This window comes from Leptopilina boulardi, unplaced genomic scaffold (assembly GCF_019393585.1).
Source record: "Leptopilina boulardi isolate dan_hultmark-lab unplaced genomic scaffold, ZJU_Lbou_2.1 LbouV2_393, whole genome shotgun sequence".
NCBI classification, from domain to species: Eukaryota; Metazoa; Arthropoda; class Insecta; order Hymenoptera; family Figitidae; genus Leptopilina; species Leptopilina boulardi.
Window position 1 is genome coordinate 488,970 of NW_026137966.1, and position 19,357 is coordinate 508,326.

At 29.7% G+C, this 19,357-nt stretch overlaps 1 protein-coding gene across 1 annotated transcript in view; it reads right to left on the reverse strand.

Moving 5' to 3' along the window:
* LOC127288730 (beta-glucuronidase-like) overlaps nt 1–19,357 on the reverse strand; it is a 576,096-nt gene that overhangs the window by 442,566 nt on the left and 114,173 nt on the right. Inside the window, exons 4-5 of the mRNA XM_051316363.1 lie at nt 3,490–3,588; nt 3,063–3,239 (exon numbers count right to left, since the gene is read on the reverse strand). Coding sequence (XP_051172320.1) covers nt 3,063–3,239; nt 3,490–3,588 — 276 coding nt within the window. The remainder of the gene's footprint in view (nt 1–3,062; nt 3,240–3,489; nt 3,589–19,357) is intronic.

The window sequence follows — 19,357 nt, forward strand, 5'->3', positions numbered from 1 at the left end:
TGAATTGGCCGGTGGCGCCATCTAGCGGTGGCAGTCGGAACTAACTCGGTCGGTAAAGTAGATTTCTACATTACCGACCTCGGTCGGTAAGAGAGCCAGAACCCGCCTTGCATCACTACTAGTAAAGTATTTTATATGCTATTAGCGTAAAAAAATACAAAATTGCAAAAAATTGCAAAAAAATTTTTTTCAAAAAATCGCGCAAAAAAATTGGCATTTTTTAGGGTTCCGTACCCGAAGGGGGAACCCTATTAATAAGACTAGTGAAGCAAGGCATGTACCCCCCCCCCTAGCGGTCACACGAATTTATCTAGAGGGCTGAAATTTAGTATACATATGTATTTTGGCGTGTAGATTACAGGAAAAATATAGCAAATCTCATAGGAATTGATTATCATAGCGTTGTCAAGGAAAAACCATGAATTTTTACGAAAAATCCCTGAAAATGACTACGTACCCCCCCTCTGGTTGCCACATCTTTTTACATAGAGAGCTCAAATTTGGTACACTTATGTATTTTTACGTGAAAATTACAGGAAAAATATAGCGAACATGATTCGGATCAATTTACATAGCGTTGTCAAGGAAAAATCAAAAATTATGAAAAAAGCGTTTAATCCACCTAGCGCACACACTATTTGACCAAGACAGTTCATATTTGGTATACTTACGTATTTTTGCGTGTAGATTACAGGAAAAATATAGCGAGCACGATTGGAGTTGATGATCATATTGTTTTTAAGGAAAACTCATATTTTTAGAAAAAATCATGGATTTTTCGAATAAAAAAAGAAGAAAATTTTATCCTAAGAGATCCAAATTTATACTTTTTTACGTATTTTTACGTGTAGATTATAGAAAAAATATAGCGAAAACGATTCGGGTTGATTATCATATAGCGTTTTCAAGGAAAAACTGATAATTTTCTTTTAAAATCATGAATTTTCCTCAAAAACCGAAGAAAATTTTATCTAAAGAGTTTCAAATATACACTGCGACCCGAGTTTAGCGAAATCTCGCAAACGGCAACAATAGGATGGTAATTAAGCGGTAAGCGTAAGATGCTCCGACTCGAGCAGGAGCGTAGAAGTAAGGCAACGCGGTTCCTTCTAGTTGAAAATGAGTACCAAGCGGAGACGTTCGTCTGGGAGGTACAAGGTTCTTTAATCTTTAATTTTAAATAAAAAATTTGTTAAATTATAAAAGCTTATTTATATACATGTATACAAATTTTATTTTTGTTTTCACTCCCAGCAAATTTATAAATTTACTTTATGAAAATCTTAATTTTAATATTTGCTCTCAATGTTATATTTGATGAAATTTATATTATTTAATTTCAAATAAATTTAAAATTTATAAGTCAAATGGTGAGTTTTTCCCCTTTCTTGTCTGATGTCAGTACAATTATTTGAATTTTTATTAAAAGTAATTTTAAGTATTACTTATTAGTGTTTATAATTATAATAAAATCTAAAAATTAAAATATAATTATAATAATTATTGCAATAAAAATATTATGTATTATAAGATGAAGAATTTTCAAAAAAAGAGTTTAAGGATTTCGTATTTCAAGTAGTTCGTACGGCCCTGATTGCTGACGCCGATTTCGGGAAATCTCATTACTGAGTTTAGCGAACGACCCACCAAACCTGCCGCTAAACTCAGGTCGCAGTGTATACACTTTTACGTAATTTTGCGTGTAGATTACAAAAAAAATATAGGGAGAACGATTGAAGTTGATTATTATAGCGTTTTCAAGGAAAAACTAATAATTTTCGATAAAAATCATGATTTTTCACCAAAAAAATTTTTTAATTGAGTTTTTTCAAAACATACAATTTTTTTAAAAAGTGGACTTTTTCCTTAAGTTTTACAATTTTTGACCTAGAAAGATAAAATTTTCTTCCTTTTTTTGGGGCAAATTCTTGATTTTTTTTCAACTCCAATTGTGCTTGCTATATTTTTTTGTAGTGTTTTGCCATTCTTTATAATTTGCCATTTTCTATTTTTTACCATTTACTATTTTTATTCTCTTTTGACATTTTTTATTTTTTGATATTTTTATTATTTTTTAGTTTTATTAATTTATTTTCAAATCTATGCGCTCACATTATTTTCAAATTTATGCGTAGATTATGTTCTATGTTTATGTCTATGAATATGTCTATGTTTTCTATCTAGGCCTTCAAACTTTAAACCCCTCAAATTTTAGGTTTAAGGGTACGGAACCCTCGGTTTTAATGCGAGTGTAACTCGCACTTGTCCGATTTTTTTTTAAATAGACATGTATGTAAGGCATATGATTTTAAAATTTAAAGGAAAGCTGTAAATAATTTAAGAAAGAAAACGGAAAATTTGGTTTTGGTATCGGTCGTATTAGAACTTAATATAATAAGAAGGATATGAGGGAAATTGAATATCGCCATAACTTTGTGGATAAAATTTTTTTTAGCTGAGATTTAAAATAGTAAAGTATTTTATATGCTATTAGCGTAAAAAAATACAAAATTGCAAAAAAAATTTTTTGCAAAAAATCGCGCAAAAAAAATTTGGCATTTTTTTTAAATAGACATGTATGTAAGGCATGTGATTTCAAAATTTGAAGGCAAACTGTAAATAATTTAAGGAAGAAAACGAAAAATTTGGTTTTGGTGTCGGTCGTTTTAGAACTTAATATAATAAGAAGGATTATTTCTACATAATATAGTAATATCAAGAAATCAATTCATAAACTTTTCAGTAACTGCATGCTATTCATGACAGTTGTACTTTGATACAAATTTTAGGTATCAAAAAATGATTCGCATTTTCGTATGATTTCTTGAAATGATCCAACTAATGAAGATCAAGTTGATACCATTTATAGGTAACAAAACGCTGTAAGTTTAATTGATACCTTTACCATGATTTTTGTACAAGGTCTTGCGTACGACCTTGTACAACGTTTTTAAGCTGGATCCCTTTTTGTAATTCCTTTTATTAATATATGATTTTGGGATAATTTTCAGCTCTTTTATGTTAAAAATTAGATCATAATATAAAATTATAAATATACTTACTACTTGGGAAAGGTAATTCACAGAACCAAATCTGACAAAAACTCGTTGTTCATGCCATGAAATTGGCACAAAAAATTTTTTTTCGTACCAAACAGAACCAATGTGATCTCTTAATTTTCTAGAAGTTGTAATATCGTTATAGGATGAAGGAACAGGCATTTGCATCACATTTCCTACCTATACGTAATTTAAGTAACTAATTAGTTGACAATATAGTATACTAAAACATGTTAGAATGAACAATTCTTCAAGGCGCTTGTATACCTCACCGATCCCGAGTATACTTTTGTCGTGTACTATTGGAGTAAAAGAGACAAAAGATATTTCCGTCTCTTTTACTCAAATGGTACACGACGCAAGTATACTCGGGATCGGTGAGGTATACAAGCGCCTTCAGACTATTTCAAAAGTTTTATGTTTAACTTACTTTACGTAAATCATGTGCAAACCAAGATTCATTATATCCTTTCATAGCATTTTCTGAAGGTCCCATTAAAAAGTCCCATAATCCATCAAGAGATTTTATCTATGAAATAAATCCACATCTGTCACTTTTTAACAATAATATAACTAACAAGAAAAAAATGTGTAATAATATAAATATTTTTATTCAACAATGACACTAGGGGAAGGTGGGGTTATGAGAGAAGGCGGGTAATGGGAGCTTTCAAATTTCAAGTACTTACACTATAAAAAATTTATGGTAAATTTGACTAAATTTTAACTATTTCTCCTAGTTCTAGGAGGCGCCTATAAACAAACAGTAGTTGAAACAACTATGTAAAAATTGTCAGATTAACTGTAAAGTATAGTAAAAATTACTACTTTTACAGTAAATTTAACCAAATAAAGAAGTTAATACAATGATTTTTCTGAGTCACATTAACTGTTTCATTAGGTTGCAGTAACTAATTTTCATAGTTGCAGGAGGCGCCTATTAGCAAAAAGTTGTAGAGACAACTATGTAAAAACCGTTAAATCAACTGTAAAATTTAGTAAAAAAAACTATTCAAAGTAGTAAAATTATAATTATTAATATTAGTATTGAGATTTATTTTTTCATCCTCTCCCCTACTACTTTCGTTCATTTATGCCTTATAATATTTAATTTTTATATACCTAACAGAGAAAAATCCCGACACGCTGGGAATTGAACGCACGACCCTAACATTCGCAAACCAACAACTTAACCAACTAACCACGTACGCACTCTAGGATGGCTTGCATAATATTTGAGGACATTCTTGTCACTATGCAGTTAATTTTACTATCCAATGTAGTCAAATTTATTACTTTTAATAGTTATAGGATTATCTTCTTTTAATTAATACTTCTCAAACTTTACATAAAAACTTTTTCAAGTGCTAAAAATAGTAATATTTACTACAAAATAACAGTTAACTCTACAACAAAAATTATAAGTTAGACTTGAACGATAGTCTTTGCATTAATAGTGACTACATGAAAACAGTAAGCCTAATTGTTTTTCTGCAATTAGGAAGAAATGGTTTCTTCAACTACATAAATCATAAAAATAACTATTTTCAACACTTATTTTAACTACATGAAAACAGTAAATCAAATTTTTTTCTGCAACTAATAAGAAATGTTTCTTCATCTACACAAATCCTAAAAATAACAATTTTTAACAGTAGTTTTAACTATTAAAATGTTGTAAAGCCATTTAAAATTACATGACAGTTATTGCAACTACAAGTGTTAGTAATTTTAACTAGATGAAATTGACTACTAAAATTTAGTACCACTAACTGTCTAAGTTTAGTTAAAATGGTTCTAAATATGGTACTTTTAACTGCTTTTTTTTAACTACACATATTTAGTCATTTTTACCAATGCTATTTTTTGTATGTAGAGACTTTAAATTTCGCGGAAATAACTAGGAACACTTCGACAATATTCCTGTATGTCATTACGAAGACAAACGGTCACATTTCTGACAGATTTGTAAAAACTACAAGGAAAAACATAGTAAACATGGACTAACTTTAATCCAAAGGGCCCATGTCGGCCCATTTCGGCTTTTTTCATATGAGAGATTCTTTTTCAATCGCCCCAGCCCAAAAAGTCAATGTTCTGGGATTGGCTTCATACTTTGGTAAATTGTTCTCCTATATGATAGTAATAATTCCCTAAAATATAAACTCATTAAAAAAATATTTGTAGAAAGTAGAGGGGGTTGAAGTTTTGACGTTAAGGGTAACATTGTCATTTTCAAATCCGTTTAACTATGACAAAAGTTAATGGATTTTAATTTATCTATAATGAATTTTATTGCATTTTTCACGTACTTTTCAAAAATGTATACGAAATTTAAAAAAAAAATTTTTTAACCCCTTTTTTTTCAAAATCAACCCTTATTTTTCGATTTTCACCCCTTCGGGTATTTTTTTTTTTTTTTTTTTTTATTTTCATTGGAAAGCTGAGGTTTTTTCCGATGAGCTATGTAAATATGAAAATGGGACAACAATAATTTTGTGAGTAACAGAATATTAAAGTAGGCGGTGCCGATAAGGGTGCCGTTAAGGGTAACATTGTCATTTTCAAATCTGTATAACTATGACAAAAATTAATGGATTTTAATTTATCTATAATGAATTTTATTGCATTTTTCACGTACTTTTCAAAAATGTATACAAAATTTAAAAAAAAAAATTTTTGACCCCTTTTTTTTCAAAATCAACCCTTATTTTTCGATTTTCACCCCTTCGGGAATTTTTTTTTGTTTTTTTTTTATTTTCATTGGAAAGCTGAGGTTTTTTCCCATGAGCTATGTAAATATGAAAATGGGACAACAATAATTTTGTGAGAAACATAATATTAAATTAGGCGGTGCCTATCTAAATCCTCAAAGATGATCTCCAGGTACACCCCTTATCGGCACCGCCTACTTTAATATTCTGTTACTCACAAAATTATTGTTGTCCCATTTTCATATTTACATAGCTCATCGGAAAAAACCTCAGCTTTCCAATGAAAATAAAAAAAAAAAAAAAAAAAATACCCGAAGGGGTGAAAATCGAAAAATAAGGGTTGATTTTGAAAAAAAAGGGGTTAAAAAATTTTTTTTTTAAATTTCGTATACATTTTTGAAAAGTACGTGAAAAATGCAATAAAATTCATTATAGATAAATTAAAATCCATTAACTTTTGTCATAGTTAAACGGATTTGAAAATGACAATGTTACCCTTAACGTCAAAACTTCAACCCCCTCTACTTTCTACAAATATTTTTTTAATGAGTTTATATTTTAGGGATTTATTACTATCATATAGGAGAACAATTTACCAAAGTATGAAGCCAATCCCAGAACATTGACTTTTTGGGCTGGGGCGATTGAAAAAGAATCTCTCATATATTAATTTTACATTATATTCTGAGTAATTTAAACCTTAGATGAAAAAAATCGATACAGGGATTTTCGAATAAACTCGATTTTTGTGTATTTTTTACTTTTTATAGAAAGTGCCGTTGACGCGAACAACCTGCCGTCTCTTACAAAAATAAGAAGAAAACCACCCCAAAGTAATGTCAGAAACGCCATAGGCCCTGAGTTTATACAACAAAATGCCATGATCGACTTTATCAAACGCTTTTGAAAAATCGGTGTAGATCGTATCCATCTGTAATCCACTTTCTAATGAGGACGCTGAGTATTGAGTAAAAATACATAAGTTTGTCGATGTAGATCGTTTTCTTCTGAACCCATGCTGCTCCTCAATCAAGAAACACCGAGTAAATTTGATCATAAGTTAAACTTTCAAAAAGCTTAGGTATTGCACTGAGAATTGTTATCAGTATATAGTTTTGGACATTAGATTTATCACCATCCTTATAAACAGGGGAAATTATACCCAACTTCCAACACTCAGCAAAATAATCCGCTAAGAGAAAAGAGTTGAATATAAACAAAAGAGATTCAATGATAGAGGAACAGCATGACTTCAGAAACGAGTTCAGAATACCATCGGAGCCCGCTTCTTTTGAAACATTGAGAGTCCGAATCTTTGCCTCAATATCCTTTTTAGTAATCAAGTTTAGATTTAAATCGACATCATCATTGCATTCAAAAGAAAAATCATCCGTATTATAATCAGAAGTGTTATAGACTAATTTAAAAAATTCTGCAAATAAATTAGCAATATTAAAATTATTATTAGCTGTTTGTTGTGAAAGATACATCTCGTTAGGAAAGACAGATTTATTTTTATTTTTAATAATAAAATTCCAGAATGCTTTTGGAAAGTCAATAATATTATTATTAATTATTAATATTTCGTGATTAGATTTTAAAGGTTATTTCAAAAAAAAAAAATATTTCGGCATTTCTTTTCGGATTTTTCAGGTTTAATTATGTGCGGGTAGATTTGAAAAATTAGCGACAATTTTTTTAATAAAAAAAGAAGATTGAGTTTCGTTATTACGCGGTTTATTTAAAAGGACTAAAAAAAATTTCCGGCATATTTTTCTGATTTTCAGGTTTAATATATATATATATATATTTTTTTCAGGTTGATATGAAAAATTATTGACAGTTTTTTCACAAAAAGGAAGAATCAATTTGGATATTTTGAGATTTACTTAAAAGAAATTTTCAAAAAAAATTTCGGGTATTTATTTTCTTTTTTTTCACATTTATTAAGTGCGGGTAGGTCAGATAAATAAGCAATAATTTAAAAAAAAAAAAGATTTAATTTGGGTATTTTGCGATTTATTTCAAAGGAATTTTCAAAAAAAAGCATCCGCCATTTATTATCGGATTTTCAAGTTTAATTATGTGCTAGTAGGTTGGAAAAATTAGTGAAAATTTTTTCAATAAAAAACGAAGATTGAGTTTCGTTATTGTGCGGTTTATTTCAAAGGAAATTTTCTTTAAAAAGTTTGCGGCATATTTTTCGTGATTTTCAGGTTTAATAAAGTGTGGGTTGATATGAAAAATTATTGACAATTTTTTCACAAAAAAGCAGAATCAATTTGTATATTTTGAGATTTATTTCAAAGAAATTTTCAAACAATGCTTTCAGTATTTATTTTCTTTTTTTTCAGGTTTTAATAATCTGATTTATTAATCTAATTTTTTTTAAATTCCTTTAAAATCTATTCACGAAATATAAAAATTGATTCTTCTTTTTTTCTTGAAAAAATTATCGATATTTATCTGACCTACCCGAACTTAATTAAACCTGAAATATCCGAAAAGGACTGTCGAAATATTTTTTTTTGAAATAACCTTTAAAATCTAATCACGAAATATCGATATTGACCCTTCTTTTTTCTTGAGAAAATTATAGCTTAATTATCTTACCTACCCGCACTTAATTAAATTTTCAAACAAAAAATATTCCGGCATTTCTTTTCGGATTTTTCAGGTTTAATTAAGTGCGGGTAGGTCAAATAAATAAGCGATCATTTTTTCAAGAAAAAAAAGAAGAATTAATTGTGATATTTCGTGATTAGATTTTAAAGGAATTTAAAAAAAAAGTTTCCGGCCTATTTTTTTTTAATTTATCAGGTTTTTATTATGTGCGGGTAGATAAGAAAAATTATATTATAAGAATATAAGTATTCTGCATATTTTTCTCAGAAATTTCACGTTTAAAAAAGAGCGGGTAAGTAACAAAATTTAATGAAGAAATTACTGGGAGAGCAGCAAATACATTATTTCAACATTTTAAGGTATTAGTCGCGCGCCGGCTCTAACCAAAAGTTTGTCTTGAGTCTGACTCAGTCTGTGCTTAGCAAGAGGTATAGTTCTGAGTCAAACTTTTTGAAGGGTACAGGTAACTTCCACTCAGAGCGCCGCGTTATCGCACGTGTAGAACTAAAGTTTTGATCGCGGCAACGTCGCAATCTGAATATTATTAAAAAAAATTCAAATATGCTTCTTTAAAAGCTATTTTTGAATTATTTATGATTAATAATTATGTATATAAATGCTTAAACTTTTTAAAAGTATGAGACTTACTAAGAATAATTAATAATTAAAGATGTGAATATTATTAAAAAAAATTCAAGTATGCTTCTTTGAAAACTAATTTTTAGTTATTTATAATTAATATTTACATCAATAATGTATTATAAATTGGTTTATAAAGTAAAAAATAAATATTTCATCAAAAAATGTTTTTATTTCTTAACTGTTGAAATATAACCAACCAATTTAACGTTTCTCATTCTTATTTTTCTTAAAATATATGATTTAATTTAAAAAATTAAGAATTATTTAATACTAATCTATGTTGTGAAATTTTAAATATATTATTTTTTTATTCTACTCTATGAGATATTCCTACTTTCTAACTGTGTACTTTGCATGATTTTGAATTTTGTATGCATTCGCGCGCTACAGCGTTGCCAAGTTTACTGCTTTCCAGCAGTGGAACTTCATATAATTTAAAATTTTGTTAACTTTCTCCTAATATATTTATAGTTTGGTACGGTCAAAAAATTTCAGTTTTTTTGTATGCATTCGTTTCATGAGAATGTATTATGTGGTAGTTTTATTTTAAAATCTGACGACTGGTTTTCATTTAAATAATTATAAAGCAAATTCCTTACATGCATTAGGTGCTCCGTCCATGTAAAAAGTATCAACTTTGAAATGATATTTTAAAGCTTAGGAACGGTCAAAATCGATGGGATTGGTCTTATTTTGTAGATAATTATGTCAGAAACACTCATGCAAAATTTAAAAAATATCTGACGAAAATGATTTTACGCGACTAATACCTTAAGTAATTTTATGACTAAAATGTAAATTCCCTGGCGGATTGGGAAAACCGAGTTGTAACCGAATTGGGTTACGATTCGGTTACGTTTCGGTTCATTGTGAAATATTATCGTTAATCGCCGAAATATGTAGTAAATAACTATTAGGAATGGTTAATATACATTTAGAGTGCTTATTTATGCAATAATAATAATAAATTAATATATAATTAATTAATAATAAGTGTTTTAAGTGTACAGTGCATACAGTTGTTGAATTACCATATATATGGTAAGATTAATTTTGACTCAATAAAAACTTTTTCTCATTAAAAAAATTTTTGTTCGTTATAAAAATTTTTTTTTATATTTGTACAAATCAAAAAAGTTGTTTTAATAAATTGATCTATTTTTTTAAAACTTATATATTCACTTATTCATTTGACACTCAAGGGCTTAATTTTAGAAATTCATTCACAAAGTCATCTTTAACGCCATCTAGGGTTTAACGCGCGTATCACAGCTGACGCTGATGGTAATATACATATATATGGTAATTCAACAACTGTATGCACTGTACACTTAAAACACTTATTATTAATTAATTATATCTTAATTTATTATTATTATTGCATAAATAAGCACCCTAAATGTATATTAACCATTCCTAATAGTTATTTACAACATATTTCGTCGATTAACGATAATATTTCACAATGAACCGAAACGTAACCGAATCGTAACCCAATTCGGTTACAACTCGGTTTTTCCAATCCACCAGGGTTATTCGAAAAAATGTCGCATTTGTTGTGTTTCTAGGTTCAGCATCGTTAGGAGAATCTAAAAAAATAGGTCAACAATTTTGTATCCTATAAATAACGGTTAAAATTCGATTTCTTGGATTTTCTTAAGTGTTAATTAAAGTTTCGCAAAAATTATCAGTTTTTTTTATTTGCGTTTTCATGTATAACAATTTTTGATGAATTGAAAAAAATATGCAAAAATTTTTTTACCTTCAAAGTTATGTTAAAATTCGATTTTCTCGGTTTTTCTTGAGTGATAATTAAATTTTTGAAAAAAATGTCCGGTCTTTTTACTTGGGGTTTCAGGTTTAAGAACAATAAAAACAAAAAGAATGGGCAAAATTTATTATAAATTAAGAGGATGCGTTAAAATTAGATTTCTAGGGTTCATTCTTGAGTGATAATTTAATTTTTGAAAAAAGTGTCAAGTTTCTTTATTCGTATTTTCAGATTGTATATATATATATATATATATATATATATAAGAGGGGCTACGCCCCCCTGCGCGCTTCGCGCGCCGACCCCCCTATTTTAATCATTTCTTTTAATTTTCCATTGATCTTATTTTTCCAAATGAACCACCTATTTCAAAGAATTATTATTATAAATTCATTGAAATCTGAATAAATATTATTAAAATTAAAATTATTAAATTTTAATTAATAAATTAATTATATTAATAATAAATACTTGAATAATTTAATAAATTAAAATCGACATTAAGAAATTATTTTTAAAAATAATTGCCTAAAAACCAAAAAAATATTATTAAAAAGTCTTGAAACGAACATAACCTTTAAATTCAAGTCATTTTTGGCGGAAACTCCACCTTCACTTGCGGCTATATTGAAAGTCTTGAAATTTACATAACCTTAAAATTTATGTCATTTTTGGCGGAAAATATAGAGAGAGATGAGGGAAGGGGGAAAGACTTACTGCTTTATTAGGGTCTTAAAACAAACATAACCTCAAAATTTAGGTCAATTTTTAGCGGAGGAGGGGAAATGAGAGGAGGGAGGGAGGACTTGCGGCTATATTCAGAGCCTTGAAACGAACATAACCTCAAAATTTAGGTCATTTTTGACGGAGGAGGGGAGGGGACTTGCGGCTATATTCAGAGTCTTGCAACGAACATAACCTCAAAATTTAGGCCATTTTGGCGGAGGAGGGGAGGGGACTTGCGGCTATATTCAGAGTCTTGAAACGAACATAACCTCAAAATTTAGGCCATTTTGGCGGTGGAGGGGAAATGAGAGGAGGGAGGGGGGACTTGCGGCTAAATTCAGAACCTTGAAACGAACATAACCTCAAAATTTAGGAGGGGGGAATCCCCCCTCCTAGGTCAAGAATTCTTGAAACAGCAGAGGCGGCGGCGATATCTTTTTGTAATATAGGAAGATATATCTACCTATATTACAAAAAGATATCGCCGCCAACGCCGCCGCCGCTGTTCCAAGACTCTGAATATAGCCGCAAGTCAAGAAAAGGGGGGGAGAAGAGAAGGGAGAGGGGGGGACTTGCGGCTATATTCAGAGTCTTGAAACGATCTTAACCATTAAATTTAGGGTGGGGGAGGGGAAAAGGAGGGAAAGAGAGGAGGGGGGTGGGGGTTGGCGCGTGAAGCCGCTGCCGCCGCTGTTCCAAGACTCTGAATATAGCCGCAAGTCAAGAGAAGGGGGGGTAGAAGAGAAGGGAGAGGGGGGGGACTTGCGGCTATATTCAAAGTCTTGAAACGATCTTTACCTTTAAATTTAGGGTGGGGGTGGGGAAAAGGAGGGTAAGAGAGGAGGGGGGATGGGGGTTGGCGCGCGAAGCTCGCAGGGGGCATAGCCCCCTAGTATATTAGAGGGCTATGCCCCCTGCGCGCTACGCGCGCCAACCCCCATCCACCTCCTCTCTTCCCCTCCACCACCCTAAATTTAAAGGTTAAGATCGTTTCAAGACTCTGAATATAGCCGCAAGTCCCCCCCTTCTCTTCTACCCCCCTTCTCTTGACTTGCGGCTATATTCAGAGTCTTGGAACAGCGGCTTCGCGCGCTAACTCCCATCCCCCCTCCTTTTCCCCTCCCCAACCCTAAATTTAAAGGTTAAGATCGTTTCAAGACTCTGAATATAGCCTCAAGTCCCCTCCTCCCTTTTCTTCTACCCCCCCCCTTCTCTTGACTTGCGGCTATATTCAGAGTCTTGGAACAGCGGCGGCGTTGGCGGCGATATCTTTTTGTAATATAGGTAGATATATATATATATATATATATATAGATGTAATATAATCATTGATAATAATCAATTAATAAATAATTTAATGAAAATAATAATGAAAATAAATTATATATTTTATAAAAAAAATAATGACAATAATAATGATATAAATATAATAAAATTATTAATATTATTATTATTTTTATATACTTTAGTACATTAAGGAAATTAATATTTTGTAAAAGAAAATAATATAATTAACAAGAAAAACATTAAATTCAATAGAGAAAATGTGTTTTTATTGCTTTCTTAACATTTTCTTATTCTATTAAGTATTTTATATATAAGCGCGCTTTTTTCGACCTATCAGAGAGTTGTCGTAGCGCAAGCGCAGTTGCATTTAAGTAGCCATTGGCAACTCTGGTTGCAACGCCTATTCGTCTTGTAAGTTACTGCCAAGACCGTATACACTTTGTCTAGACTGCTAAGATTTGTTGGTTATGTTAAAAAAACTGCAGTGATAACTTATGACATTTATTATAGTGCTTATAAAAACAATCCATGGTATGAAGTATTTTATAAAAGAGATATAATTTTATTATATTCTTTAAGTTTTTAATTTTATTAATATTATCCCAGAAATTTACTCTCAAGTAAATTTACTCTTATTTACAATCAACAAAATTGTAACAAAACATTTAGAAAAGAAAAATCCTTTTCTTTAAATATTAGTCAACTGCAACTCGAGAAAGAAAGGTTTTATTTGAATCTGTTAAAAACTTTTATTGTTTTTAACTTTAATAAAAAAATTTCTTGTTTTTATAATTTCAGAAACTTTTTTTGAAATTTTTTTAATATTCAAATAATAGGTTATAATTGACAATATGATAAAATAAATATTTATTTGCAGTAAATAAATATTACTTGAGTTAATTATAAATTGTCTTTGTTTAAATTCCAAAATTATTGATTCAATTACAGTTTACTTGGTTCAAAAAATATTTATTTGATGTTGTTCCTTATGACTGACACTTTGTAACAGATTTTCATAGCCTCCCTTGATCGAGCGCGCCTAGGCGCAGCTCCCATACGGTAGCAGGCGCAATAGGTGAAAAAACAATATGGTCATGGGTTCAAATCTCGGGGGTCGACTTACAGGATAATTCCGTAAACAAGTTGTAAATTCAGATGTTCATTACATGAACATTTTGCTTCCTCTTTACGATCAGCAAAAAAATTTGCTTCCTCGTGGAGAAAGCAAAATTTTTGTTGCCAAAATGTAAATTTTTCATTTTTTAACTCTTATTAATTCTTTAAATTTACCTCAAATGTATACTTTATATATATATATATATCGATCGATTCATCATGACGTAAGGAATACAATTATTATTATTATAGAATAATAATCTTTGTATTCATTCCTTCATTCATTCACATTTTCTTAGTACTTGTATTTTCTCATTATTATTAGATTATATATCTTTACTTTGATAATTAGGGTTCTCGATGGTTTCTACCTGAAATTTGTTTTGTCAAAACAGCTTTCGGTTGAGGGTTCGTAAGATGGTCGATGACCTTTTAAATACTGTCCTAAAAGGTGAAGTTGTGTCCCCCACTTTACCAGCCCGGTTCGAACAATCACCATGTGGTTATATGTACTGGAGAATAAAAAGCAAGAAGAAAATTTTTGGTGCCAGCACCTTTGGGTTAAGTCGATTTACAACACATCATGTAGGTTTATTAAATTGAACTAAAATTATAAAACCTTTGAACATTAACATTTATTATTATTGGAGCAATATATGCTCGTTTAATTCTTGCGAGTGGAAGTGGTGTATCCATACTAAACTTACCAACACCTATCCCCGAGGACGCCACTCAGGCCTACCGTAATATCTGCCTCACGCGAGAACTTAACATAGGCCCGGGTTGGAAGAGTGGGGGTATAACACTTCTCCTCAATGGAGTGAAACGGCTACTGCTGATGTAAGATAGACATAGAGCAACCGTCTACCGTTGCAACAACATTGTAGTAGTGTCGCTAAAAAAAGCTTCTAATAGTCTCAGGAAACTTAACTTGATTATTATATAGTTTATAATATTTTTCTGCAATTTGTCGATCAATAACTTACTTCATGTGTTGAATCTTCTTATATTTGTCTTTTTCAGTTTTGAATTGGGCTTAAAAAATAGATTCCTATTTTTGTACAGTATTAATAATTATATATGTATTTTGAGGATAAAACATTGATTATTGAATAATTTTTTTATGCATAAAATATGGATATTACATAATATTGGTATAGAAGATGTTTCTTTTGGTTGTCTTAAATGTTTCATATAAAAAATACTTCAATCCATTTAGTTTTTTTGGTATTGGATAACATTGGAATTAAAGATATTACGATTTTGAGAATAAAGAAAGATATTGGATAACATTGGTATTGAATATATTTTGATAATGCAACAAAAATATTGATTGTTTGATAATAGTGGAAGCTGGCTTTTGGAAAAATTTTTTGGTATTGGATAATTTTAGCATTAAAGATATTTGGATTTTAACGAAAAAAAATTATATTGGATAACATTAGTATCGAATATATTGATATTGGAAAACAATATTGATTATTTGAACATAGTGGAAGTTGGTTTTTGGAAAAATTTTTTGGTATTGGATAAGATTGGTATTAAAGATATTTGGATTTTGAGGATAATAAAATATTATGATATTGGATAACATTGGTATTGAATATATTTCGATATTGAAAAAAAAATTCTCTGTTTGATAATAGTGGATGCTGCCTTTTGGAAAAGTATTTAAATAGAAAGAAAGAGGGTTGAACATTGTTTTAAGGGTTGAAGTTGTTTTATGGGTTAAATAATAAGTTGTGAGTTGAATATTGATTTGAATAATAATAAAAAGTGCAGAGGAAAATAAGTTTAATAATAATCATTATCGAAAATGATGTAATGTGGAAAAAGATTAAACAACGCTAATTCACGTTCATAAAAGACTATCATTATTGCATTAGTTAGCTGAATTATAGTTAATGAAATATTTTATAGGTGAAACACATGTAAGTAAATTTTTTTAAAGCAAGAAACTAAAATAAACGATTAGTTTTGAAAATTGACTTTTATCAATTCTTTTTAATTTCTTTTTAATTCTTTTATCATTATGCAAAGTACTTTGTATTTACAAATGCTTGATTTAATTGTTCCAATTGGAGAAAGAGATAAACATATTCGAATAGTTTTTAGATGTAAAAACAATTCTGGTCATTGGATTTGTGTTTATTACGATGGAGTAAGACTTTATATTTTTGATAGCCTTAATGCAGGGTGTTTGAATATTCATCAAATAGAATATTTAATTAGATTTTTCCCTTTTAAACCCTGGCGGATTTGATTTACCTAAATTCGACCCAGCTGGGGCGAATCTAAGTCGAATTTAGGTAATTATCAAAAAAAAAAAGCTTTAAATTGATAAAAATTTATAAAAATTAGTATTGTGAGGTTAAATGAACATTTATAGAGTTAATTTTTGTAAGAATTTTAATTATTAATGTGATAAATAATAAATAATCACTTGATATATGCAAGTGGTAACTGTAGATTTTAACTCGTTGTCAGTTTTGATAATATTTTCAAGAAATTAGTGTAAAATGTGTGAAAATATAATTTATATTTAATAGAAATTGCAAATTTTATTAAATTATTTTATTATTTATCGAGCACAGTTTAAAATAATTGCAATTTAATTTAAAAAAAAAAGTTTTCTTAAAAGTGATAAGAACTCTACTATACCGACAGCAAGAGGATATTTTCAGGTAAGTAAAGTTATTGTAGCGTGTAGTTTTGTTGTGACTAAAAGATGTCGCTTTAGTTTCTATAGTGATCAGACAGGAACATCGAATCTCATGATCTAAAATTGAATAGGTAACGCATACCTTTCTTTCTTACACCAAGGAATATAACATAAGTACTTCTTTGTTTAACATTGCGTTTCTCTATCTAGACGATTGAAAACGGCAGAAGAACATCATCGTCTAAAATCTTTATCTTCTTCCTTTTTGTTTTAAAAATAAAAAAATATATACATATATCTGTATATATGTATATAGGAGAGAGTGACAAACAGTTTGACACTTTTTTTTCAAAGACATATTATATGTCAATTTTATATATTTTTGGACACTTTTTGGTATTACCATATAGTTTGAACTCTTTTCTACATAATGCATATATTCTATTTAAATTATATTGTGATTAAATAGAAAAATTTCAAGTTTTTGGAACTTGATACATTTTTCTTGTTTTGATGGTTTGTGTTTAACAGTGGGACACCTATTATTAAATAATGAATAATTGTTTCAATAATAGTATTCTGCTTCATACTTTGTAAATATATATGTTTTGCATTAAATAACGTTAACAAATGTTGCAAAACACTCATAATTTAATAATATTTTACATTTTTATAATACGATGTCAAGTTACATATGAAAAATTGCTATTACTTTTTTTTACGTTTACAGTACTGCTGATCATACGTAATAATTTGGTCATATCCTGAAAACAATTTGGAGAAAAAATTGAATAGTCGTTCTCTTATCAAGTGTTATTTTCAAATGTTGCCGAACAGTAATTGTAATAACTTTAAATTTTTTAATGTTTTTTAGCATAAAAAATCACATTTTTAGTCGCTGTGTAAGTATAAATGCGCATGCGTATAGCTGACACAACTTATAATTAGTGTTGTCAAAATCCACGTTTCATAAACTTAAATTTTTGCCTGTCCTAGTGTTTAATGTCCCACTGTTTAAATTAAGCAATCGCAAAAAATTATTTAAATAAAAATTGTTTGTAAAATTTTAAAATATTTTAAATTATTGGATATTATACTTAAAAACATGAGTAAACGAAGTAACAATTACACTTTTTTAAAAACTGTCCTATCTATATAAAAATCAGCATTGTATTTCAAGAAAAAATTTACTCCGTAACGTCAAAAACAGTTTTTTTAATTTTCTTTGTAAATAATGAAACAATGTGGCTAAAATTTTTGGAGATAGTGTGTTGTCATAAACATGGTTTACATTTAAATTTTGGTCGAGTTTCTTGAAGTCGTTTTTCAGGAAATTAAAGTGTCCTACTATTTAAACTGTCCCACTGTTTATCACTCTCCCCTACCTGTATTAGAGCCCAAGAAAATTTTAATAAAAAAAATTTAACAATTATTACCTGGCCCCTCAGAATTAATCTTCATTAACAAAGGCTCCATTGTCCAAGGATTGGTATTGCTTGTGGTAATTATTCTGAGGGTCTAATTTTGAAAACAGAAAAAAAGAAGAGTAAGATTTTTAGGCGAAGATATTCTTATGTTATTTTGAATCCTCTAGATAGAGAAATGCAATATTAAATGAAAATGTTTATGTGTTATAGTCCTTGATGTGAGAAAGAAAGATATACATTACCTCTTCAGTTTTTGACTTTTATCTTTTTATTTCCATGTGATAATACACGGAAAAAATTTCGAGACGTCAGGCGTGCCGATGTCAATGTAAACCTACAGCCCAAATAAAAAGGATTTTTTGAGATAGCAGTTCGGACAATTGAGCAAGCCGTTTGTTCAATTGTCTAAAATGCATTCGGACAATTTGAGTGTTTGTTCAATTGTCCAATGCATTATGCCCAATCATCCGAAATATTTCTCGTGTCTAAAAAGCTGATAAAATAATATGAAAAACTATTGAAACATTGAAAAAACGGTAGCAAATGCATAATTCTTGATATATACAGAAAAAGAAAGTATAAAAATACCTCGATCGAGGAAAAGGAAAGAGTTTTCCGAAAAATCACTTTTTAACTAACAGCCCTCACAACAAAAGGATATTCAGGATATCCTTGGGACGTCCTGGGGATATCGATTTGTTTTCGGCGGTTTGGATATCCCTGGGATATCTTAGAGATGTCCATGGATATCCAGAGGATATCTTAGGGATATCCGAATCGCCAAAAGCAAATGGATATCCCCAGGACGTCCCAGGGATATCCTGAATATCCTTGTGTTGTGAGGGAGTATACTGCTGTACTTGACATTTTATGGGTAAAGAAGAGAAGATTATGATAACACAGCCACACAAAAAAAAAAAAGTACCCGGGCCGGGAAATGAGACCATCATTTCTTGATGTATTTTGATGCGCTGAACACGAATCTGAAGTCCGTTTAGCTCCATCACGTCAGGATTTTGACATAACCTCAAAAAACATAGCTGATTTTATATGACAGGAGAAATTTTTTAAATAATGGCAGATTTGCTTGAATCTTGTTACTCGGGGGTTTTTGGGGTCGCTGATTACGAATTTAACGTCAGATTTATAAAATTCAAAATGGCGGATTCAATATGGCGGACGAATTTTTAAAAAGTAGTTGGATTTTTACGAAAATTGGTATCTAGGGGTTTTGGGAGTCGCTGATTACAAATTTATCGTCAGATTATTCAAATTCAAAATGGCGGATCCAATATGGCGGACAAATTTTTAAAAAGTAGTTGGATTTT